Source organism: Corapipo altera, unplaced genomic scaffold (assembly GCF_003945725.1).
Source record: "Corapipo altera isolate COAL_440 unplaced genomic scaffold, ASM394572v1 47, whole genome shotgun sequence".
In the NCBI taxonomy this organism is placed as follows: Eukaryota; Metazoa; Chordata; class Aves; order Passeriformes; family Pipridae; genus Corapipo; species Corapipo altera.
In genome coordinates, this window is record NW_020884897.1 from 113,718 (window position 1) to 128,446 (window position 14,729).

Consider the following 14,729-nt stretch of genomic DNA (forward strand, 5'->3'; position numbering starts at 1 on the left):
TGCTTCACTTGACATACATATTTATACATTAGCCCACCAACAGAGGTTGCAGCTCTTGTATGGTGCTGGAAGAGGAGACTGTAATCCGTATCCCAATGTATATTCTAACTACTGAATAGAAAATTGGAGCTCCCCTTACTCTCAGTGGTTTATAAGGGGTTGCGAGTCCTCAGCTTTTACAAATGATATGACAGAGTAGATGGGAGCAGATTGAGTTCTTTTTTCATGTCAGACTCAGGTACAAAGTAGATGCCAAGTATCTCAGCATCATTAGTATGTAGGTGCTTTTACACATCCCCAACAGCAAAAGTCAGGCTGTACATATTCCCTCAGGAACTCACATATCAACTGAATATCCAGATCTTCACTGATATCTGGGATGTCCATAGATGTTACAGCAGTGTACAGAGATCACAGATCAGCAGGAAAGAAAACCTGAAAGTGCTGACTGCCCACCAAACCTTAGCTATCACCCCTCTCACGCAAGCGGAGCAATTTTAAGTTAGGAGACCACTTGCACTGGGTTTCTACTATGACCACTGAGCTTCTGGATGGGTTGATTGCATCTCTTTCTCCACAGAGGTTCCACAGCTGAGTATCCACACAGGGTAATGTAGGCAAATGCAGTCTGTACTCCCACAAAAACCTAAATGACCAAAGTTTTTCCCAACTGATGGACTTTCTGCAGTGACTCAGGTCAGTGATTAGATAGGGCTTCCCTCTGTACTCCTCCAGCGCGGAGGATTTATGAGCATCACGCCACGTTGCCATTAGCAGTCACTACTCTAACCTTGCCGCAGTCGTTTTCATCAGGGATGCACTAAACCACTTCACAAAACTGCATAGACAAGGTGTGTTAATCAGAAAACTAATATTTCTGTTTCGTCTTTGTCTGTCACATGCTTGTATCTCAGTACAGAGAAACCCTGACTATTACAGGAATCCAGAAATGCAAATGCCTAAGGACAGATAAATGAATATTTAATTCAAAACAGCAAGATGTTGTTTGCAGTTATTTATTTTACTAAAATGGTTACATATGTTGAAACAAAGAAGAGCAATAGTAATACCGTTTGTTTATCCAATATCATAAATAATTATTGAGTTTTCATTAGCTGTTGGCTCAGCACTGATCATGACTTTTGTTATTTAAAAAAAGACACACATAATTCATTAGAATTTGTGTTTTCAGAAAACTCTAAAGCAGCAGTAGAAAAAAATAAATTAAAGGAAACGGTAACAAGAAATTAGGCCAAGTATTTCTTAAATTTAAAACCCACTTGATGTGTTATACAGTTATTCTTGTGCTTTGATCATTTGAAAAAAGAACCATTAACAAGTTGTTTACACAATGGCTTGTCTTCTCCAGTTATACTTCAGAGAAGTCCCCAAAAGTACCTTTTTACACGACAAATTTTGTTGTCGTTTATACAGAAAAAAACACTGAATATTTCTAACAGGAAAAGTTTGTCAAAACCATGAATTTATTGTCACAAAATATTTAATACCAGAATAACTTATAATAGTATGAACAAAAGTGAAGTATTAACTCTCTGCTATTAGTTATAAACTCACATTATTATGTCAAAATCCAGTAAAGTATCAAAAATTAATGTCATGGAATCTTAGACACATAATGATGCAAGTCAGTAAAACATATACTTCAACTGTTCATACAGTCACAACATACATTTCTTGCTTGGCACTTTAAGTCAATGCAAATCAGCAATTTAGAAAACAAAGTAAAAATATATATGTACAAAATATTTTCATATCAAATAATTTTCATTGTACACTAAATAAACCCAACAATGTTATGTTACATCAAGAAGTTTCCTAAGAAGTCACACCAAGGCTGATATTTGCAATGTATCTTGACTATTTTAGTGCAACTGAAACAGCCTCTACTTGGAAGTTAGTTTCATCATTAGCATAGTCCTGCTTCCATTGAAGTGGGAGTTCTGCCATTAAACTCAGCAGGAGCAGAACTAAAGTCTCATCTTGTTCATTGATGGCTCACCAAAAAGAGAAACAAGGAAAGGGATAACTAGGAAAAAACCTGACAGGATACCCACAGGAAAAAATCCAAATCCTAGCAACAATCAGCTCTTTTCCAGTTTTCTATAACCGATTCAGTATAAATTGGTTTTGACTTTGCCACTGTTTATTCAAGCACTGTAAACCTCATTAGACTATTGTTATATGATTTAAGAATAACCTGTACACCTCCAAATAAAATTTAAAAATAAACCTGGTTTTATGCTAGTTATTACACAATAGCAGTCAACTTTAGAGACATGACATTTAATACACGGTTTAGTATCTTCTTAAAATGTTTCTGCCTTAAACGCTGAGATTTTTCAACATTTCAGTTCCCACTGTGATTCTACCTTGGGCATTGATAGTTTATATTACAGATTTTTCTCACTGAAATATGAAATGTCAATCAACTGTCCTCATTTATGCAGTACATACAAAATAAAAATGTTTAAACCACATTAAAGGAATATGTTCCACCATGGAAACATTTTTGAATTCCATTGCAAATAATAAATGGCACTATAGATTTGGTTTTGTACAAGAAGAAAAAATCAATTTTACTTCTATCAAAATTTCAGTAAGTCACTAGTAAAGCTTTAAAATTATAGAAATTTGACTTGAATTTATAGCTAGTCTGGCTAACACCTTCTCAACTAGAAATCTTTAATGAGCAACACAGCTGGGTGCATAAGTTCAAAAGAATCTGAACAATTAACTTATTTCCTAAATTTTTTGTGTTCTAGAGTATTGCACTTTTCAAAGGAATGATTTTGGTATTTTAATATACTGCATATACAGGTAAGAAACATGCATAACAACCTCATTGTCACTTTGACAAAACATACTGTACAATTTTTATAACACTGTTGATTAAAAAAAGAGAGAATGATGTAACAATTTCATTAAGACTCATCAATTTGTACAAGTCAAATAAGCACAACTCTCCAGGGCCTTCAGCAGTAATGTGTTTAGCCCTCGGCTGCTTAAGCCCACTTGGAATAATATACAAAGTTTAAGCATTATGGCATTGTCATTTTGAGGCATAACACTGTTGTACTATGCCCACGTTATAGCTTATTTTTTCAAAGCAAGGCACTTACTGTAATAGCAATGCAAACATCTTATGCGCACTTTGATTAACATAAAATAAGTTAATGTTCTGATAAAAACAGTTTTTTTATAATTTACATGCCTTTTATAGAAGCAATTGAACATTTCATTTAATACAATGGAAACGTCTGAGTCAGAAGGGACCTTAATTTTTTTAACTGACCATCCTATAAAAGGGGACCTATTTTCCACATTTACCTCATACCTGTGAATCTGATTTTGCTGAAAACCAATCTTGTGAGGAAAATGTCCATTTGACGTAAAAAAGAAAAAGGACCCATCTCTCAAAACTGCTGAACTAATGGCACTTTAACAGTCTTTACTTCTGATATATGTGATGATTTCTGAATGATGCAGCTGGTGGTTCCCTGCAGTTTATCCTTCCCCTGGGCAAGGTTCGTTAGGGCCATAGCTGCGTTGATCTCCTTCCAGTATGTTTCATCTTTGCTGGTTCCTTTTCTGTTAGCTGCACTAGATTCAAGCAATAACAAATATTTACACATACAGCTTACATAGCTACATGATATCAGGAAAATCATAATAACAGCAATCATTTTGGAAAACTGTGAAGTCCCTTACCTTTCACACTTATTTGGTCCATTCTCCAGATTTTCTGCAAACAGGAAAAAAAAGTCTATTTTATTTTAATAGTTTTAAAAACAAGAATGTTCAGGGAACAGGCATATTGAAAAAGGACCCAAGATTTATTAAAAAACTGATACCAGATTTAAAATAAAATTTTTCTTTGACACATAAAAAGGACAATGGTCTAGTAACCATGGTGGTAGTGGATCGAGGGTTGGACTTGATGATCTCGGAGGTCCTTTCCAACCCGGCTGATTCTGTGATTCTATGACAAGCTTCATGGAAGCATCTGCCTGGGGAAGGCAACACTGAGCTTGGAGCAGGGCACATGCCAACCAAAAATGCTGTGGAGAGGTTACCAAGACATGACTTTACAAAAATAGGCTTTTGTGAAGCAGAACCTCACTAAACCTCACTGTGAACCAGAACTGCACTGGTAGAACTGGTACTGAACCTTGCCCAGCATATCCCACACCAGACTGTGTCGAGAAAAAAGTTATCTTGGCAATAGTGAGAATAAAGCTGGTCTTGAAGGTTCACCTACATTTTGCAGGGTGATAAAGCAGTTTTTAAAAACATAAATCCCAGGGACATAAGGAATTGCAAAATCTAAAAATAAAAATCAGCTTCATTGCCCTTCAGTGAATGCCTTCTTGTATGCACTAAAAATAGGACTCTCACCCATTCACACATGATGTGTGTGGGTTTTAATGTGCCCCTCGCCCAGGCTGCGCCTCAGTCCCAGAGGCAGCCTGAGAAGGATACAAGTAACAAGCACACCTTGGTGTGTTAACGTGAAGGTTAACAGCCTTCAGACGAAATTGCATCACAGGCATAAGCTACATTTTCTCATCAAGAGTAACATTTGTTCATTCATTAAATCCTCACATCGCAGAGAAGCCAGAAATATTTAGCAGGCAGAAATGCCTAAGCTTTATTCAGTGGGTTTGCTATCCTGACACAGAAATACATTATAGAGGAACAAGAAGCTGATGCCCAACCGCAATATGCAGGAAAACAAGTCAAACGAAAGGAACAGAAACAGCATGAGCACTCATGGCTACAAGACCCCAAAAGCCTCTAAATACAGCATAAATCTCATAAAGTAATGCACATCTTTATGAGATCAGATTCCCAGCTACAAATCAACGTTACTGCTAGATTTCCATTAGATTATTAATTAAAAGTTGATCTTGTCCTTAAACAGAGCTTCCAGTGGAATATAGGTGCCAAAGCACATGGCATCCCTTGGTTGCCTTCCACTTACAAGCAACCTTGACCACCACAGCCAGCAGTCCCACTGTCTTATACAGCCAATAACTCAGCCCAGCCACACTGCCCAGCACATGCAGGTGACCACTGGAGACCACAGTCTCACCAAAGAAATGCAGGGAGGCCACCTGTAATTTCAGAGGTCAGCTGTTTGCCAAGCTGTTTGGCTTAGCAGGCTTCCATGCTTTCGCAAAACAGCTTTATAAAAAAATGTTCACAGGTGACCAAAGTTTAAGTTTTGTTTTAAAAGCACACATCTTAAATCAGTATCTCTTAAGCATTCCTAGATCAATGCTTGAATGGGATTCAGAAAGGGGAAGTTGAATCTATGCAGAGGAAAACAAACGAAGGAAAAAAGAAACATTTCATCCAGAAAGAGGTACTGAATGACACCGAAAGTCTTCTTCTTAACACTGTACTTGGCTACAAAGAATTTTTCAGCCCTGTTTTATTGTTTTTTAATTAGAGACAATTTTCAAGGAAAGGTTTGGACTGAATAGGTCAGTAGGCATAGAAATGGAAATGGCATGTAATAGACAACATCACTGCCAGAGCAAACCTAGATATAAATACACCTCTCTCCAGCATCTGTCAGTTTCTTTCACTGTTGGAAAATATTTCCTATGAACAAAAAAATTGCTTGTACAAACTTCTGAGGAAAGTAGGTGTGAATGGTGACACACATTCCAATTCCAGCATTTATTTGAAGGAGTATTTGCAAATATTTTTTACTGGTGTTTAGCCAGCTCTAAATGAAAGCTGCCTGCCCTTGGTATATAAAAGCAGTAGAAAAACTAAAAAATAAAATCCAGGAGAAAAGAGCTGCCCATTCTTTAACTTTGCTGAAGATGTTTCCTGAATGACAAGTCTTTTCTTATTCCATTCAGATTTTACGTTTTTTCAAATAAATAATTTACATCAAAGAAACTCGAAAATGAGTTACAATAAAACCATCATTGATAATTTGCAAAGCTCTTGCTAATAACTGCTGTAAAAGCATATTAGTATGATGAAGTCTGAAAATCCATCATTTCGAAGCACAGGTCCCCTTTTTCTTGCCAAAAATTCTTTTCTGTTATACCAAACCTCTGACAGCATACCCCAGTTTGCACTACCATAGCATCCAAGCAGCTCACATCTGTCTGAATCACCCTTAGTGAAGGAAATAAGCATTATCATCATTTTCTGGTTGGGGATAATCACACTGAGAGAGACAAAGACCATTCCTTATGTGCTCCTTGACATGTTGCCAGCCAAACCAACTTGATCCAAATCAAAGCAAAAGTGGAGTTCACCTCACAGGCCACGAAACTGCCATCTAAGTCATGCATCTTTACCCAGGCTCCATTCATAAACAACAGAGATGTCCCCTAAGAAGTGGTTTCAGTCCATTTATCTAACACTGCAGTCCAACATCCCCGAATGCTGCTGCAAAGCCAGATCACTAAGCAAGACCTCTTCTGTGGCCATTCCTCACACATTTTTCCCTTTGGACAGTATTATCATTCATGTGAATATGCTATGAACTGAGTGAGAGAGGACTACATCTCTCCTTTGGATATTTAGTACATCCATAATCCATATCTGTATTTGTATATAGATATTTAGTACACTGGTAGTATAACTACAGCCTTAATGGTTTAGCTCAGCCTGGAAGAAAGGCAATCTGGCTCTCCATCCACGAGAGAAAGAAGATAGATGACAAAATTTTATCAAATTTATAACAATAACAAAAAAAGTGAATCTTACCTAACATTCCCAACATTTTGCTTTTTGTTCACATTTTGTAATCTATCTGGTCTACCCTCAACTACTAATTAAAGCTTTTGACAATTAAAGCTTTTAATATTTGACATATCTGCACAAGAATTGCAAAGTATGTTTCAACTGTAAAAGCAACATTTTGGTGAGATTGTTTCATGAAAATAATCAAAGAACAGCATTCTCAAAATGGAAAGTGTTCAGTTTCTTGACCATCACACAACATGTTCCTAGATTTCCTCTCTGAGGCAATGAGGAAATGGCACTGGGGCCGGGTAACTTCTCTGGAAATGGTGACAGAAGGAATGGAAAAATGATGCAGCATACTGAATCTCACTGAGCAGCCTCCACTAAGGACTCACCCCAGAGCAAGTGCTGATGGGCACTTAACTCATGAGCCCACTCTCAGTAAACCAGAAGCAGCACTTTATAGAAGGTACCAAGGATACACCACAGCTGTCATATGCCACCAAGCGCTCATACGCCTTAGGTGGCAGCCACCTCTGCTCTCTTCTGAAGGAGTGTCACCATCTCACTTGGATCAAGGCAGGCTGTCACACAAACTTAAAACCCTACACACTTGTCAAGCTTAGATCAATGTGTCAAGTGGCTCTAGGGAAGGCCAATGCTGATGAATTATTGTATTCCACACTGTTCTCAAGACTTATTTGAAAGGGTAAACAATGGCATTTATGCTACTACATACATACATAAATAAATACAACTCAACAGCATAAAACTGGCCAGCACAAATAACTTTACTGAACAAACTAAGTTGTGTTCAACAGCATATTTATTAACTGAAACCCAAAAGAAGCTGCTGGTGTTTTGTTCTGTCTCAGAAAGGATTATGCTTCTTGTCAAAGGACGTTTGTAGGCTTTCAGCATATACTGAGATCCTACAGTAAATCTAGTTAATATTAAACATCAGAAATATCTTTTTGTAACAAGTTCAGAAATCACTTAAAACAGCGATCACTTGTTCTACAACCAGAAAGTTTTAAACACTGTGAAAATGGAAACTCAATCGTTTATAATTAGGGATTGTCACTTATACCTCACTTTCTGGTGCTTCATTCTGCTCCCAGTTACAGGCATCCACAGAATCAGCTTTTGCCCAGCCAGGAATGTCGCATTCTGCTCTCAACATCCGCCCAAAGAAACCAGCTAGGTGGGATATTTGTTCCCTCTTGTTTATAATAGGAAGTCACTATAAATCACTTACCAATGGAATCCTTTCCATTAGTATGAGTTTTCAGTATACAGTTTACTCTAGGATGCAGTGCCAAGAGTGTAGATACCAGACAATACCAGCTTTGTGATGCAGCATGGTATTTTTCAGGACTCACATAATTATTATTAATATAAATGGCTTTTTTTTCATCATGAAATTTCGTCATAAATATGCACTGGCTGATACTGACAACTCTCTTGCAAGGTAGCCTGCACCCCATTTTAGTAGAGATGGAAATGAACCTCAGAAGTCTAAAGACAACATGCCTAGGCAATATTTTGACCTTTTCAAAATCATTTAAGAACACAATTTTCCAGGATTTCTCTTATATTTAAAATATAATTTTCTTTTGTTCTTCTGCTATCAGAAAGGCCTACCCAAAGGAAGTAAACTCCAGGGTCCTTGCAGGCAAACCATCCTTAAACTGCACAGTGGCATCACTTACCTCCAAAGTACTATGTACAAAGGTACTCTGGCTACATGGTGTTTGTGGCACATTCAAATACTTCAGAACAATTCAGATCCTTACAGTTCGCCACATCCAAACTAATAACTTTCATATACTTGGACGACTTCAGAGGTGTGCTAAATAATGTTAATTACAGTTACATTTTATTCTTTGGATATAGGAATTCTAGCCTAAGAATATCACGTGTGTGGTGACGAACTGACTTTACCTAAAGGCCCTGCCGGGAACAGCACAGGCAAGACTGACCACTTATGTAGGACCAAGAAGTATCCACATTGCTCCCCCTCTTGCTGTTATATCCAGCTCAAGTTGAACTGCAACAACTGGCTTAAACACTGCTTTGTGTTATCAGATAACACTGACAGAGCAAAGATGGCTTGAAACCAACAGGGGAAAGAATGTGTGAATGAGGGAATGAGACAGAGAGAAAAGGGTACAGAACATTATGTAGCAGGGGAAAAATGGACATGGAAGGCAAGACACAGCACATTAGTCTCACATGACTGACATATTTCTTGAAGCTACCTAAACATGTACAGATTCCTGATGAATTACGCACCTTCTATTCTAGCTCCAAACAGAGGAAAAATATAAAAAAGAACTGCTGGCCTCAAACGGTGAACACTATAAAATATTTGTGGGTTCAATAAAAGGTCCTGTATAACTTATCTTCATTTTAAAATTGGCAACGTTATTCAGTTGTTACTCTTGCTGCTTCTCCTGAACTTTCTATTGTTGGTTTTGGAGACTCTGGCTTCACATGTGTTGACCAGCATTTTCAAAACAAGAAAGCAGAGCAAAAAGAGGGAGGAACAGGAAATAAACTGAGGCAGCTGAAAGAAAAATGAAGTTTACACGTGTGAGTAAATTAGTGGTGAGATGAGGTATTTCTGTAGGTCACATACTCACACACACACCCCTTGATTCCAGAATTTTCAGATCTCTGTGTCTCCAAGGAAAAAAATCAGGTTAATCGGAGTTCCTGTATTCTTCTGCATTGCGACAGCTCCTTTACCCACAAAGGATCCCAAAGAAAACCACAAACAACACCACTAACTTGCACTCATATCTGGGGAGGGAGGGTGGCTTAGCGCAGGCTGCTCAGCAATGCAAGAGAGGGGAAACTGTAGCCCAAAGCACCAGGCCAGGCTCTTCTCTCTTATAAGAAATATCATTTAATTAATGGTGCAAAGACTGTAGCATCTTTAGAAAAACAAGAAAACCTCAGCTTCTCTCACTTGAACTGGAGGAAGCAGGAGTTAGCCACCCCACGATTACACTTGCAGGCTCCTGTTCTGAGCCTGATATAAACAGACAAATGAGTTTCTAAACATGCTCAGCCAGCGACCCACACTACCACAGGCCTTCTACACACAGACAGGACTCATGTCATCCAGCACTGAAACTCTTAAACCGTTTTCCCTTTGCACCATCCTACCAGGTTTCCTCAGTGACAATAGATCTATTAAGGATGAATTATGGAGAAGTGTAGACAGGAAAGCTCAAGCTGGAAACAACTCCAAACAGAGTCTCCTACAGAAATATTCCCCAATCTCACCCCGGTGGCAGACCTCCTGCAGACCATGGGCCACCTCTACATGGGATCCATTAAGTGTTGTCCCTTGTGAGGCCGCTCCTGCCCCAACTAGGTGCCAGACTGGGAAGGTCTGTGTGAAACTGCCCAGTTGGGGCTGGCAGTGCTCTTGCAGCAGAGCCTTTCGGTGGAGGGATGAAAGTCCCTCTTGGAGTTTCAGATGACCTGTGGCTGCAGACACAGTGAGGCCGTGTGACCTGGGAGAGCACACGATACCAAACACAGCTGGTCTGATCTCAGGGGGCTACTGGATTTCTACTGACAAAGATTTATTACTACATCCTTTAGTTGGGTGGGAGGAGGAATGCTGTCAGAAACTTGCAGGAATGAGCTCTGGGCCCAGGCTCTAGAGAAAGCTCCTTTTCAGCAAAACTTTATTTTACCACTGCTCTCTCTTCCTTCCAGGAGGGGGTTACAGAGCAGCTTGTAATAAAGTCACCCCCACAACCCCGTTACCTCACTCCTTTGGCTTCACGGTGACAGCAAGTATAACAACTGACTTGTCATCAGCTGTTATGTCCTTTCAGATGAACAAACTGCATAATGACAATTTATGTTCACAGTGACAGCTAGAGTGAATATTTTTCCCTGTTCACCCAGTGTTTTTTTTTTAGGAACAGCTATAGCTGTGGTCTGACATCTTGTACTAAGGCGCATAGGTCTAAGGTCTTGCCAATGCTAGAAATAGTCCTTTGCCATCATGCCCTAGGACCAAGCCTTTTCTGTGAAAATCTTTCATTGAAATTTGCTTCTTGCACCAAACTTTCAGATATAAGCTTTAACTGTGAAGGGCTGCTACCACTCAAGATTTTTTCCTGAATACCTGGGAACCCAAAGATTTTTTACACTATGCAGCCTAGAGCCTGCTGCAGTGGGAGTAGGCATCTAGTTACATTTTAATACATGTGATTTTTATAAAATGAGTATACATGCCCACAGAGACTGCGATAGGTGTATTTTATAAATCATAAAAGAGAACTGAGTTTGCAAGTCTATATTAATATTTGCATTAATAAGTGCACTGAAAGCTCCACATAATAGTAAGCATGGTGCAAATGGTCTTACAGTCTTAGACTACGCACATGAATGTAAGAATTTATGAGCTAGCAAACTAGATAAAAACCTAGCGTAAATCACTTTATTGTTCAGGCTGTCATGGCTGGCTCTAAATTTCCCATGACCAGTGACAGCGTGTTCTCCTTGGTGTGCTGCAGGGCACTGTGTAAGACTTGTTTTCTTAGCCAGATCTTAGCAGAGCTTAAAATGGGAGCTAGGGCTGTGGAGTGTTGAGGCGAGCTGTTAACAAACTGACGGTTATGTGGTATTATTTTCTTTTCAAGTTTGCTGCAAAGCTGACGGAAATCAAATCTTTTCTCATTGAGTTGGCATGTAATTAGTAGTGTAATGTTGTCAGATTCCTTGGTGATAGTCTCCCACATGCATTTCACAATGCATAAACAAACATCTGACCTAGGCTTCTTTTTTTGTGTGTGTCATTTAGGAAGGGATTTACAGCGTGTGCTGTGCTGACTGACCGGATAAAGTTGTCCACTCTCCTGTTGCAAATCATTAGGGGTTAACTGTGAAAACCACGTTTGGCAGAAGGTAAGCAGGAGGGTGAAATAAAGAAAAGAGGAGAAAGGGGAAGGGAAAGAGAAAAAAGAAATAAAGGAAAGAGTATGGGAGACGTGATAAAAATGAGAAAATGGCAAATGAAGATTCATCAGGAAAAAGAAGAGTAAGGAATATGAAGGGAGAACACATACCACCGTGTCAATTTTCTTTAGTTTTAATACAAAAAATATCCCTTTTCCCACCCAGGAAACTTGCTGTTGTGCAGGCAGGCACGTTCAGGCTTTCACTCTGGATCTAAAGAGTTTAATTGGGAGCTCTTAAAGCCTAAAATAAGGCTTTAAAAATAAAAAGCTGAAGTAAAATGCAGCCAGGATAAGCACTATTACACTCCAGCACGATTGTTTTTCATTTAAAAAGTGGGGTGAAAGGGAGGGTTTCAAAGCCATATTTCAACCCTAGGCTGACACTACAGCAGTAAAATCTGATTTTGTTATGCTAGTTGGCTGTGGGTTTGGGAGCAGACCCTACATATGCGGTGTAACATTATGATATGAATCCCTGCACACAGGATATTTTCAGAAGCCACTTGCAGAATTTGGAGAAATGTGCCCCCCATTCCTGCGGCCCCGCTTGCAGGAGCCAGCTCCTCTCCTGTCCCTGGGAGCCAAAGAGGCTCAGACATGGCATATGCTGCAGAAAGGCAATTTAAATTACAAGGTGCTGTATTTTCAGGCAAGTGGAGGAACTTCTAAGTCAATGCCAGAACCGATTTCCACGGTGTGTTTAGCCAGAAGCATGGAGTAAAGAATGGGTAAGTCTGTCAGAAAGAGGAAATTCACAGCTTCTTTCACTCGCCTGTAAGATAAAGAACTGACTGACAAATACGATCTCTAGACACAGCTACTTCCATTCACTGCATGGGGTAGTCAGATGTGCACAACACTTACCACAGAATCATAGAATATCCTGAGTTGGAAGGGACCCACAAGGATCATCAAAATCCAACTCCTGGCCCTGCACAGGACAGCCAAAGAATCACACCATGTGCCTAGAGTGTTGCCCAAATGCTTTCTGAATTCTGTTAGGCTTGGTCCTGTGACCACTTCCCTGTGCCCAAACACCATCTGGGTGAAGAACCTTTTCCTAATATCTAACCTAAACCTCCCCTGACACATGTGCAAATACTAAACCCCAGTGATGTCCCTAACTGATGTCCCAAACTTAATGCATTCTGTGAGATCATAAGCATAAAAATTCAAGAAGCTTGTAGGAAAAGTGTATCAGCAGGGCTTCAACAATCAAACAGCCATAAAAATGGCTGTAAGCTACAAAAGAGCCTCACAGTAACCCAGACAACTTTTGTACAACAAATCCTGCAAATCCAGGGATTACATATAAAATTTTAAAAATTATTTATATCTCTAAGAAGATACAGATATTTTCAAATATATGCATACCTGAATCTGCCTGTACATTATGTGTGCATAAAACCAGAAAAGACTAAGCAGTTTGCCTTCACGCTAAATATACCATGAGATAAAGCAGCAGAATCACACGTGGTATTTTCTGTGGTCATTGCTTCCCAATGGCACAGGACAGAACTGTGCCAGGGCCAAACCCACGGCAGTAGATGAGACCTTTCCCCATACAACCTCAGTGCCGTGGCTCCGAGGCTGTTGCAGGAACAGGACATAAGAAAAGACTGTCAGATGGATATGGTATCACCAAGTAAATCATGTTAGTGACTGACAGTCTCTCTGCTTGTGCTACAGGTTTATGTGGGGCTCAATTAGTCATTCTAACTGAGCTTTTCACAGGTGCCACAGTACATTCCCTGGTCTCTAGACTCCGACTGGAAAGCCTGGGTTCTCAGCTTCAGCAGTGCTGAGAACTCACAGGTGTAAGTAAGGTCAACAAGAGTGTTGCTTTGCATGTACATAAAGCCATGAAATCATGAGCATCCACAAGGTCTTATGTATCTAACATTACTTCAAATTGTAATGGTTTGGTGCCCAGATTCCCCATTTGTGAAATCCTACAGATGTCTTATGAAAACACCTTTATTAAAATTTGCAAAGGACCACATGGAATGTATCAAATGGCACTGAACAGCATATCATGAAATTAATCATCCTGTCCTCAGAGGTGCTCAGCTGCGTTCACATTACTGCTTTGGTGGTACAGAAGCAGCAACGAGCACTCAATGAGGACATGAACTGGGTTTTGAGGCATCTTTCAAACCAGGCGAACTCATATATGTCAGAAAAGTATTTCTTTCCTCATCTAGCTCAAAATGTGATGGGAACCCCTTTATTCAGCATCCTGAGGAATTGCTGCAACCTACACAGAAAGCTGTAGTTACACATCTCCCTGACCATATAGAGAATAACCAGCAGAAATAAACACTGCTGACTGAGCTGCAGAGGGAAGAGCTGCCTGTGGATTACTCTCATCTCCAATTGCACAAAAGTGATTTTAGTGTTTGATTGCATTATTTTTTAATCAACTGTTTAGTTCTGTTTCCTTTGCTTTCTCTTGTGAAGCTATTGCAGTCTTCACACTCCTACTCACTACAACTTGCACTATTATTATTTCCATTACAGGATTTCTTCACGAACCTAAATATTCCCAGACATCTTCTAAACAGTCCCTCAGAGATTCTAGTAAGTATGGGAGGTATGTCAAGAAGGGCTGTGTTTTCAATTTTCCTATTCACTGAGCAAGTGAGAGGCAGTGTAGCAAAGCAGGCAAAAGGGAAAGGCTCTTGGAGCAGAAGAACAGCATGCTCAGAGTTATTCAGGAAGACCTGCCTATTTGCCAAGGGCTTTTGAAGAAGCAGAAACATATCCTTGTACTCCAAACATCATCTTGTGTTTAAAACAGTTTGAGTCCTAGTGCAGTGCAATTCTAGTAACTCTGCAGGAGAATCATACTTAGAAGAGCTTAAGGCCTATCCTGGCTACTGTTTCACGTGAGAGATTGCTGCAGTGTAATAGTTCAGCCAGACTGAGCTTGAATCCTCAAGGAGCAGCAAAACCTTAACACTGCAGATGCTCACAAATCGAAGGTTGCAAGCAAATTTCACAGCA

General features: G+C 39.5%; 1 protein-coding gene across 1 annotated transcript in view; it reads right to left on the minus strand.

Moving 5' to 3' along the window:
- Window positions 1–1,006: 1,006 nt before the first annotated feature.
- Window positions 1,007–14,729, minus strand: part of MKX (mohawk homeobox) — a 48,954-nt gene continuing 35,231 nt past the window's right edge. The window contains exons 6-7 of the mRNA XM_027648552.1: window positions 3,730–3,763; window positions 1,007–3,621 (exon numbers count right to left, since the gene is read on the minus strand). Coding sequence (XP_027504353.1) covers window positions 3,435–3,621; window positions 3,730–3,763 — 221 coding nt within the window. The 3' untranslated portion in view covers window positions 1,007–3,434. The remainder of the gene's footprint in view (window positions 3,622–3,729; window positions 3,764–14,729) is intronic.